The sequence below is a fragment of the Lagopus muta genome, chromosome 17 (assembly GCF_023343835.1).
Source record: "Lagopus muta isolate bLagMut1 chromosome 17, bLagMut1 primary, whole genome shotgun sequence".
In the NCBI taxonomy this organism is placed as follows: Eukaryota; Metazoa; Chordata; class Aves; order Galliformes; family Phasianidae; genus Lagopus; species Lagopus muta.
The window spans coordinates 1,510,168-1,521,317 of record NC_064449.1 but is presented as its reverse complement, the minus strand read 5'-3'; the positions used below and the strand labels follow the sequence as shown (position 1 = coordinate 1,521,317).

Here is an 11,150-nt window from a genome sequence, read left to right as displayed (position 1 = left end):
CTCCGCTCCGGGTCCTGCTGCAAGGGGGGGTCCCAGTGGTGACGTGGCACTGCGTGGGTATCCCACTGGTGGCATGTTGTGGGTGGATGTCCCATAGGTGTGGGTCGCTATTGGTTGTTCCAGGAGCATCATGGGGTGCTGTGGGTATCCAGTGTCCCATAGGTGTCATGGAACAGCATGGGTCCCCCCCCTTCCCACCCCTCCAGTGCCACCCACCCGTGTCCCCACTCATACCAACAATGACACACAGCTCTGGGGACACCTTTAATGCCCAGGCAGTGCCAGGACAGCGTGCAGGATGCAGCCCCCCAAGCATTGGGGTGGCCGTACCCCCCAAAACTAGGGTGTAGAGCAGCAGGGCCAAAGCTGGGGGGGTCCGACCGGTGCAATGCCACCGGGTAGCACCAGGACCTCCATGTACACAGCAGGGACACAGCAGGGCTGCACTCTTAGGGCTGGCCAGGGAGAGCCTGGTGAGTGGGGGGCGAGCGGCCACGCTTGGCACGGGGGGTGCTGGGTGCTGGTGGGCCCCCAGGGCCACTGCCTGAGCCAGGCTCTGGTTCTGTGGGAGGAAAGGAGAGAGCTCTGAGGCCATGGGGTGTGGGGTGCCATAGCCCCAAGTGGTCTTCAGGGACCCCTGTATCACCGTGGGATCCCCAGGCCATCAGGTCCCACCGGTGTCCCCAAGGATCCCTGTGCCCCCATGGGGTGATGACCTCTGTGGGGTCCCCAGACCACCTTCACCCTTCACCCTCATGAAGTGTCCTGACACTGGGACATCCCTGTCACCACAAGGTCCCTGCACACCTTGTCCCCATCATCATGAGGCCCCCCACAAAGGTTCTTTGGACAAGTTTCTCCCATTGTGGCTGTCCCAAGCTGTCCCCAAGTACAACCAACTACGTGGACACCTCCCACTGTGTGGGGGCAGAAGGGGACAGCTGGCCCTGGGTGTGCCCCCAGATCCCCTCACAGTGTCCCCTCAGCACCACCACCCCAGCACGATCCCCATGCCCCAAAGGATGAGGAGCCCCTCCTGGCACCCCCAGCTGGCACGCGGGGATGGGGACAGAACCCCTGCAGCAAAGCACAGCTGGAAAGGGGAGACAGCGGGAGGGGGAGAGGGCAGCTGGCTATGGAGTCAGCCACAGTGCGAGGGGGGGCTGGGGCTCCTCCAGGGTCTCCCTTCGGCTTCAGGATGTTCCTGGGAGCTCCATGGTTTGCATGACCATGACCCGGGAGCTCCTAGGTGTCCCTTGGACCATGGAGCCATGCTGTGTCCCTCTCCCAAGCGAGCCTCCAGGGACTCCCTTGGTTTGAGACGGACACCAGGTGGATCTCTTGCACCAAGAGGAGCTCCAGTGCCTCCCTCAACCCTTGGAGAATAACCTTGATCCCTGGGGGATCTCCAGGGCCTCCCTCAACTCAAGAGGCTCTTCATGGTCTTCCTTGGTCCAAGAGGGACTCTAGAGTCTCCCCTTGACCCAAGAGGAGCTCCAAGTTCTCCTTTGATCCTTGAGGCTCTCCAAGGTCTCCCTTGGTCCAAGAGGGTCTCCATGGCCTCCCTTGGTCAAAGAGTTGCTCCCTGGTCTCCCTTGTTCCTTGGGGGTCCCTCAATCCTTGGAGCAACCCCTCGGTGCTTGGACATCTCCAAGGCTTCCCTCAACCCGGAAGGGTCCCCTTGGTGCAATAGAGGTTCTCTACCATCTCTCTTGGTCCATGAACATCTCCATGGCCCTCCATGATCCTTGGACATCTCCTCAGCCCAACAGGCTCTCCTTGCTCCATGATCTCCCTGTCTCCTAAGGGTGACTCTGGGGTCCCTCTCGGTCCCTCCCCTTGCTCCAGTCCCACTGCTGGGGGGGACATCGTGCCTGGCTGACGCGGAGGGGAGCAAGCAGCGATGCGGTTACCTGGCCAGATGATGGCTTCCAGGAGGGTGACCCTTCTAGCCAGGACCTCCAGGCGGGCCTGCTGCCGCAGCAGGGCTTGGAAGCTACTGGCCTGGTGGAGAGTGAGAGAGCAGAGCAGAGCGTGGTTGCCCCAAGGCACAGCGCGGGCGCAGCCGGGCCGGGGGTGCGGTGCAAGCGTTGGGGGTGCCAGGTCTCCCAAATGGGTGCAGGGGGCTCCCGTGGTCCCAGGGGGATGCGAGGGACTCTCCTGTCCCCATGGGTCCAGGGAAGCGGGACTCGCTAGGGAGTGCCACCCCTGGCATGGGGTGGGGGGACACATGTGTCCCCATGGGGCTGAGGGAGGGGGGCACCTGCTGCTCCCCATAATGGAGCCTCATCGTGGATGGAGGGACCCCTGTGCCCCCCCACGGCTGGCTCCTGCGCTCCCCCTACTCACCATAGAGCCCAATCATTGTTTCCAAGATTAAAACCCTCTCTGCTAAAATCTTCAAAGCCTCGCGGAGCTGGTGTAAACCCTCCCCCTGCGGAGGGAAGAGAGGAGTTGGGGGGGAGCCAGGGGCACCCCCAGCCCCACCGCCATGCTCTGTGCCCCAGTACTGCATGCACAACCCCAGGAATGTGGGGGGCAGCGGGTAGAGGGGGGTGCTGGCCACACCATGGAGTGGGGGAACAAGCACAACTGAGGACCCCCACAACCGAGCCACCCAGAGACAAGCACTGGGCACATTTGAAGACCCCCATGCCACCCCTGAGGTCTCAGGGACAAGGTGCAGCTGGGGACCCCCATAATATTATGGGGATGCCAGGGGCACCAGGTGAGTGCTGAGCACATTTGGGGACCCTCATGCTGTTCTTGGGGTCCCGAGGACAAGACATGCACTTGTACAGTTAGGGACCCCTGTCCCATCCTTGGGACCCCAGGCACACGATGAGCATTGCTCACAGCTTGGGACCCCCATGCTGCCGTCGGGGTCACAGTGACATGACATAGGAGCATTCGGGTACCTGCATGCCACCCCTGTCCCCATACCTCCCATCACTCACCCATGTGCCCTTGTCGCCCGGCTCGCCCTTGGGGCCCGGCTCGCCCTGAAACACAGAAAGGAGAAGGACAGGGCAGAGGGGGCGGGCAGGGGGCCCACCTTCGCCCCAGCACAGCCCCCATTCCTGGGGAGGCCCACGTACCTGTGCCCCATCCTGCCCACGGCTGCCTGGCTCTCCCTTGGGGCCCTGGAGGGAACAGATCACGTCAGCACTGAGGGGTGCATATGGGGTAGAGGCACCCATGGGTGCTCCTGCCCCCAAGGCTCAGTGCTGGCTGAGACCCCCCCCAGCTCATCACACTCACCCTGTCGCCTTTGTCTCCCCTGGGTCCGGCAGCTCCAGGTGCCCCAGCTCTCCCCTGTGCAGTGACAGTGACAGTGCTATCAGCACTGGGGATGTGCCCCATGGAATGCCCCCCCAGCCCAAAATGCTCCCAGACTTACATCAGGCCCTGGGGGGCCGGGCAGCCCCATGGGTCCTGGGGGGCCGGGGGGTCCTGCGAGGAGAATGAGGGGACAAGCTCAGCACAGTGCCCTCTCAGAGCTGCTGTTTGGAGGGGGAAGATGGGGGTGAACTCACCCATTGGCCCCATGGGTCCAGGGGGGCCAGCGGGCCCCACGATGCCCCCGGCCGCTTCAGTGAAGGTGTTGGAGAGGAGCGGGTCCCCTGCAGGAGAGGTCAGGGTGGGCAATGACCCCCAGCTCTGGAAGGGTTCAGCTGCTTGCTGGGGCTCAGCCCCACCTCCACCCCCCAGAACCCTCAGCCCCATCCTTACTTGGGTCAGTCAGCCAGGGTACAGCTGGCCCCACAGGAGCAGGAGGCCCAGGGGGGCCGGGGGGGCCGGGTGACCCCTTCTCTCCAGGGAGACCCCTGGCTCCATCGTGGCCAGGGGGACCGGGGGGACCTGGGGGACCTGCAGGGAGGAAGATGAGGGTGAAGATTGATGGGGGTTAACAAACTGGGGAGACTAAGAGGGCATATCCTTACCTGGGGGTCCCGATGGACCCTTCACCCCGGGAATGCCTGAGGGTCCCCGTCCACCTGCATCACCCTTGGGACCAGAGGGGCCGGGGGGTCTCCGTGAACCAGGTCTGCCTGCAGGGAGCAGCATCCTCAGGGGGGGATCTTTTCTCCAGCACTGGGGGCTGCCACTGATGCCACTGGGTGCTGCGGGCTATGGGACAGCCACCCCCCCTTACCTTTGTCCCCTGGGCTCCCCTGTGCAGCTGGGGACCCCCAGAGCTGCCTGGTATCAGGACCCCTACCCAAGCTGTCACCTTTGGGTGTTGGGGACGTGGGAGCTTCTGCCACTGAGAGCCGGGCCACCTGCGGATGAGACAATGCTGGGGAGTGTGAGATGCCTCCCCTGGTCCCTGTGTCCATGGAGGGGTGGCGGGGGGTGGGGGTCACCTGTGCCTCGAGGGTGGCCAGGCGTGCTGACAGCTCCCCGATGTGGCTGCAGTTCAGGCACCCTGCAGGGGACAGTGCAGGGCTTGGGGTGCGCCCAGGACCTCGGGATATTTTTGGGGGTGGGGGGCACCGAGGAGCTGAACCCACCTGAGAAAGCCGTGGGGCGCAGGGGAGAGCGACGTGGGGCGGTGCTGGGGCGTTCAGCATCACGCAGAGCGAGGAAGGTGTGGGGCTCTGTGAGGGGAGAGGGTGTCAGGACCCCCCTGGGCATCACTGCTGGTGGGAGAACTCGCTCACCAGGGTGGTGCTTCACCCCAAATTGGGGAGGGGGATGGAGGCAGTTCTGCTGCTTTCTGCCCCATCCTTGCTGCTGGTGAGCCCCAAACCTATTCATGACTGTTGGTCAGACCCCCCCCCCAAACCCACTACGGCCCTGAATCAGATTCCCCCTGAACCCATGATGGCCTGCCAGAATCCCTCCCACCCCCCAAATCCCACCCATGGCCAAGAGCCAGAGCCTCCACACCCACCCACCCATTATGGCACTCCAGATGCCCTCAGTCTGTTCCGTAACCCTGAGCCAGATTCCCCCAAACCCACCTATGCCCACCAGCCAGATCTTCCCAATCCCAGTGATGGTCCTGAACCAGTGCCCCCCCTGCACCCCATCCCTAGCCCCCGATACCCCAAGCCAGCTCTCTCCATCCCCAGCTCAGGAGGACTACAATGCAGGGTCCCACTAAGGGGATGTGAGAACACGACCCAACACAGAAGGGGCCAGGGCAGATCTTGTGTCACTGAGCCCCCCCACGCTGTCACCACACCCTGGCACAGCCACCACCAAGGCTGCTGGGGACAGCCAGAGCATCCCTAAGCAGGCCCAGATGTGGGGCACTCAGCCAATGCATGGCGAGGAGGAGGAGGAGGGGAGAGCTGAAGCACGCACAGAGGAGGAGGAGGAGAAGAGCCCCTGCCACTGCTGTGCTGCTGCCACTCAGCTGGCCCCACGCTCTGGGGGTGGGCTGGGAATGTGTAGCCCCCGCCAGCTAACAGAGGCTGGCAGCTGCCAAGAGCCATGCATGGCACAGGCTGGCACCCATTCATTCACTGCACACAGGCGCAGCTGCCTGGCTGCACACAGGGACAGACAGACAGGCAGGCAGGCAGGCAGACAGACAGACACCCCCTTATGGGCGCATCCACCCACCCACAGGAATGTCCATCCATCCATCCCCCACCGACATCCCACCCGCCTGCTCTTCCGTCTATCTGTCCATGGAAACTGCTGTCCAACCATCCATCTGCCCACCCACCCGCTCAGAGGAACGTCCACCCATATGCCCACCTCCTCAGCCACCCAGCAGAGCGTCTCTCCAGCTGCCCACCCACACAGAACATCCAACCACTGATCCGTTCCTGCATCCATGGTTGGAAACCCAACCATTTATTCGCCAGCCCACTCATCAACCTGTCCATCTGCACGCAGGAACATCTATCCGTCCATCTATTCATCCATCCATCCGTCCATTCATCCAGCTGTCCATCAGTCCATCCACTCACGTACCCACAGGAGCATCCATCCACTCACCTAGAGGAACAGCCATCTGTCTGTTCGTCCATCCATCTGTCCATCCATCCATTCACTTACCCACCTACAGGAACACCAATCTGTCCACCCATCCATCCATCCATCCATCCATCCCTCCGTCCATCCGTCCATCCATCCATCCATCCATCCATCCATCCATCCATCCATCCATCCATCCATCCATCCATCCATCCATCTGTCAATCCCACCCTCCATCCACCCAATCACCCACAGGAACATCCATCCCTTCATCCTTCCATCCATCCACCCGTCCATCCGTCCGTTCATCTGTCTGTCCATCCATCCATTCACCCACTTGAACATCCATCCCTCCATCCCTCTGTCCACCTATCCACCTACCAATCCCTCTGTCTTTCCCTCCCTCCCTCCTTCCCTCCCTCCTTCCCTCCCTCCTTCCCTCCATCCATCCATCCATCCATCCATCCATCCATCCATCCATCCATCCATCCATCCATCCATCCATCCATTCCTTCATCCCTCCATCCCTCCCACCTTCCCTCCCTCTATCCCTCCCACCTTCCCTCCCTCTATCCCTCCCTTCATACATCCCTTCCTCCATCCCTCCCTCCATCCATCCCTCCCTCTTCCATTTGTTCCTCCATCCATCCATGCATCCAACCATGCATCAATCCATCCATCCTATCCATTCGTCCCTCCATCCCTCTATCCTTCCATTCAACTATTCCTCCCTCCCTCAATCCTTTTATCCCTCCCTCCTTCCCTCCCTCCCTCCCTTCATCCCTCCCTCCCTCCAACCTTTTATCCCTCCCTCCCTCCCTCCCTCCCTCCCTCCCTCCCTCCCTCCCTCCCTCCCTCCCACTATCCTTTTATCCATCCATCCATCCATCCATCCATTCATCCATCCATCCATCCATCCATCTATCCCTCACTCCCTCCCTCCCTCTCTCCATCCCTCCCTCCCTCCCTCCCTTCCTCTTCCATCTGTTCCTCCATCCATCCATCCATCCATCCATCCATCCAACCATGTATCAATCCATCCATCCGTCCCTCCACCCCCCACCCCCCATAGCTCCATCCGCCCCTCTCTGACGGAGTACAGAGGTGCCCAGGGTACGCAGAGCCCACCCTCCATCCCACTCCTCTCCCACCTTCCTCACAGTTGGCCCCACTGTGCCCAGGGCAGCACTTCCACTCCAGCGCCGTCAGCGTCCTGTAGGCCACTCGATACGCGGGCCGGATGACGGTGCGATAGCTGCTGGCACAGATTGGGCACCGATGTCACCCCCGTGCCACCACCCCATGGCTGCAGCTCCTGGTGCCCACTGAGGTCTCACCTGCCCCCTCCGCAGCCCGGCGGCCAGCGGCAGCCCTGGAAGACACGCTGCAGGGAGGTGCCATTCTGCACCAGGCATGTCACCGTCCTCGTCACCGTGTAGGAGCACCAATTGCTGCAAGAGAAGCCACCGGTGCCACCGCGGGGGTCCCACTCTGCATTCCCAGAACAGCCTGTGTTACACCGGGACCCGGTGGGAGACTTGTCCTTTGATGTCCCCAGGGTGGTACCCGTCCTCACCCCTCCTCGTGGAGATGCCACCCCAGCTTTTAGATGGATGCCCCCCAGCATGGTGTCCCCACATGGGCTCCACCATGGCCGCTGCCCACCACCGGCCCTGTTGTCCCCCTGCAGGCTGTGTCTGGGGCTATGAATGCCATCCATGCCACCGGGGGAAATTGGTTCCCAAGTGCCCCATAGGGGAGATCTGGGACCTCCTATAGGACCTATAGGAATGAACCAAGTCCTGCAGTGACCCCCAGTTGCCCCATAGGACAGAACCAAACCCCCCAAGTGCCCCGTAGGGGAATCCTGGGACTCACCAATGCCTGACAAGTGACCCATGGGGAGGAGATAGGACCTCCAAGTGCCCTCTAGATGCCCCAAAGGAGAGAGCTGGGACCCCAAAGTGTCCCCAAATGTCCCATAGGACAGAACCGAGCTCCACAAGTGCCCAATAGCAGAGAGCCGAAGCCTCCCCGCTGACCAATAGGGCAGACCCAAGCCCCCGTGGAGATGTGTGCCATCCTCCTCGCCTGCGCAGCCACGATTTGGGTGGAAAGAGGAGCTTTTTGTGCCTGCGGGGAAGGAGGTGGCTGCGGCTGGTGGCAGGGGGGGAACAATTGTGTGGGATGTGCCGGGGGGACGCAGCGGGGCGGCGCAGGGCTTTGTGGCTGGGCAGCATCCCAGCTGCACACTGAGCTCTCTGACAAAACCACTGCATGGTGACACCTCCAGGGTGACAAACACCACCAGGCGGAGTGATGGGGATGGCTGGGGGGGCCCGACTGCCCCCAGCACTGCGCCTCCCAAGGGTGTCTCCCGCTCCCAGTGCTGGCATGGGGTGGGGATGATGCCAACCCCGGAGGTGCCATAGGGATGAGGATGCGCCCCAGCCCGTTCTGGCTGGCAGGGAAGTCGGGGCTGGTGCCAGCAATAAGGGAACCCCCCCCAGCTCAGGGCAAGAGCCAGCAGTGAGGCGTGTGGGTGCTCGCACGGCCTCGGCTCACCCAGCCCACCCGCTGCGGGGCCATTCGTGCACTGAGCGTGCCCGGGCTCTGCTCTGGGCCTGGTACCTTCTCCCAGCTTCGTGCCCCTCTCTGGGTGTGTGGGACCCATGGGTGGGTCTCGGGTCAGGCAAGGGGGTCTGCCTGAACTAGGCCAGGAGGGGAAGGGGAAATGAGGCAGCTTCTGCCCGTCACTGTGCCGAGCTGAGCGGAACCGGGAGGTCCCGGCAATCCGGTGCTGGAGACACCGCCAGCGCCAAAGATTTCCTGTAAACAACCCCCAGCAGGACAGGGACCGTAGGGACAGACAGGGACTGCAGCCCCCAGCAGCCAGGCACTGGGTTCCATTGTCCCCGCTGCTTCCTGGGCACAGGCAGAGCCATGGGGATGGGGCCAGGCAGCCCCCAGCCACGAGGACCCCCAGTGACCCCAGTAACCCCCAGCTGTTCTGGAATGCTACGGCACCTTTGCACCCAGGTGGCTGCTCACCCCAGCAGCGATGCCAGCCTCGCTGAGCCCTGCCAGCCCTGGAGACCCTCCGGCACCCCACATCCTTTCCATTCCCGGCAAACCCAGAGCCCCATTCTGAACCAAGCAGCCCCTCCCCGGCGTCCCCAGTGTTCCTGCATCCCCCCACTGTTGGCACCCCCCGGTGTCCAGCATCCGGTCCCATGCAATGCCCATTCCCCCTGACACCCAGAGCCCAGTGCTACATCCCCATGTCTGGCACTCAGACCCCCATAGCACTCCTCCTCCCCGCTCTCCCTCGGTGCTGGCACCCCCAGTGCCTGATCCCCAATCCCCATTGCTGCCGGTACCACCAGCACCCAGTGCTCGCTGCCCTCCGGTGCCGGTACCCCCAGTGCCCGGCACCAAGACTCCCCCAGCACACAGTGCTCCCCATCCGCGCTCCCCACAGCACCCCATTCCCTGTAACCCTTCGCCCCAAGCCCGGTGTCCCCATCTCCCCATCGGCCCCCGTGCTTGCTGCCCTGCCGGTGCCCCCCTCCCCCCGGCGCCGGTACCTGCGGGGCTGCACGCTCCAGGAGCCGGCAGCGGGCGGCAGCAGCAGGCAGCAGCACAACCCCATCGCCAGAGGCAGGGGCGGGCAGCGGTGCCCCCCCCGGGAGAGGCCCTCCATGCTCCGTTCCGCTCCGCTCGGCTCCGCTCGGCTCGACGGGGCACCGGGGGCCGCGCTCCGTGCGCGGGGAGGAGCGAAGGGGAAGGGATGGAGGATGGAGGGGGAGGAGGAAGGGACCCCCCCACCCCTCCCCAACACGCACACACACCCCGCTGCCTTCCGCCTCGGAGGGGGAGCGATGTGGGGGGCGGCTCCTGGGGGGTCGGGGGGCAGAATGGGAATGGGAGTGGGGGGGTATGGCTGGGGGGGGACGTAGATAAAGGGGCCATGGATATGAGAGCGTGGGTATGGGGCACATGGTTATGGGGGCACATACTGGGGACATGGATATGGGGAATATGGATGGGGACATGGGTATGGGAGCATGGATATGGGGGATAGAGAAGGGGGAACTTGGATGTGGGGGACATGGATATGGAGACAAGGATGGGGATATGGATGTTGGACATGGATTGGGGACATATGGATGAGGGAACATGGATATGGGAGCATGGGTATGGGGGACATGGATGAGGGGATATGGAGGGGGACATGGATAAGGGGGACGTGGATATAGGAGCATGGATCTGGGGTGCATCAATATGGGGGACATGGATATGGAAGGACAAGGATATGGGGATATGGAGGCATGGGTGGGGGGGACATGGATATGGGGGATATGGATGGGTGGACACCTATTGGGACATGGTTATGGAGAGACACAGATATGGAAACATGGATATGGAGGCATGGGTGGGAGGATATGACCGGGGGACATGGATATGGGAGCGTGGATTTGGGGGACATGGATATGGGAGCATGGGTATGGGGTATATGTGTATGGGGGATGCATACTGGGGACATGGATATGAGGGATATGGATGGGGGGACATGGATATGGGGGACATGGATCGGAGAGGTGTCACGCATTGGGGGTGTCACAGATTAGGGGCTGTCATGGGTTGGGCAGTGGTGGTTTTGGGGTGTTGGAGCAGTGGGGGCAGCTGTGGGGCAGGAGGAGGCCCTCAACCCCATACAGTGTGAGTGGGGGTGTCCCTAGGTGGGAACAGCTTCGTGGTTCTCAGTGTGGGGTGCACACACATGTGTGCACACACGTATGTATGCATATATGTGCACATGTGCTCGTGTTTCTGCACGTCTGCTGTTTTGTGTGTGCATTTGTGCCTGTCCCCATGTCCTCACACACAGCTCCCTGTGCCCATCCATCCAGCAGGGATGGCACCTCGGGGTGTCACACGTGCACTCGGCGGTGGCTGTGTGTGTGTGTGTGTGTGTGTGTGCGTGTGTGTGTGCTACCCTGGGCTGCGTGCATCCGAGTGTTTGTGCTGCTCTGCTTGTGCTTCCGGCTGCTGTTTGCAAATAATGTGCGTGTGGTCTGCGTGCCGGCGGCGTGCAAAGAGCAAATGAGTGCGGGTGGTCCCTGCTGGGGGGGTGGGGGTGGGTGGGGGGTCCTGCAGGCGGCGTGCGTGTGAGCACGTGTGTGTGTGTGTGCACAGGGATGTGCATGTATGTG

General features: G+C 62.5%; 1 protein-coding gene across 3 annotated transcripts; it reads right to left on the bottom strand.

Moving 5' to 3' along the window:
- Positions 1–258: 258 nt before the first annotated feature.
- EMID1 (EMI domain containing 1) lies at positions 259–9,698 on the bottom strand. Of its 3 annotated transcripts, XR_007380319.1 has the most exons (16): positions 9,522–9,698; positions 7,272–7,385; positions 7,086–7,189; positions 4,515–4,601; positions 4,368–4,429; positions 4,157–4,283; positions 3,945–4,052; positions 3,733–3,870; positions 3,537–3,623; positions 3,401–3,453; positions 3,262–3,315; positions 3,099–3,143; positions 2,958–3,002; positions 2,350–2,434; positions 1,914–2,004; positions 451–562 (listed from the first exon to the last, which is right to left on the bottom strand). XR_007380319.1 is itself a non-coding variant. In XM_048964112.1 (15 exons), exons 1-15 carry the CDS (start codon positions 9,635–9,637, stop codon positions 450–452), a joined length of 1,338 nt encoding a protein of 445 aa, XP_048820069.1. In that variant the 5' UTR covers positions 9,638–9,698; the 3' UTR covers positions 259–449. The 3 variants fall into 3 exon arrangements, 2 of the variants coding, with proteins under 2 accessions (XP_048820069.1, XP_048820070.1); XM_048964112.1 differs by lacking the exon at positions 1,914–2,004 and having other exon boundaries at positions 259–562; XM_048964113.1 differs by lacking the exon at positions 451–562 and having other exon boundaries at positions 1,372–2,004.
- Between the last annotated feature and the right edge of the window lie 1,452 nt (positions 9,699–11,150).

Bases quoted from the DNA above. Each gene is read 5' to 3' on its own strand.
- EMID1 (XM_048964112.1), bottom strand. From the start codon at position 9,637: ATGGAGGGCCTCTCCCGGGGGGGGCACCGCTGCCCGCCCCTGCCTCTG. The intron at 7,190-7,271 runs GTGAGACCTCAG...CTGTGCCAGCAG, and splicing joins CCGGGCTGCGGAGGGGGCAG to CTATCGCACCGTCATCCGGC. The intron at 2,435-2,957 runs GTGAGTGATGGG...TTCCCTCCGCAG, and splicing joins CGGGCGACAAGGGCACATGG to GGGGAGGGTTTACACCAGCT.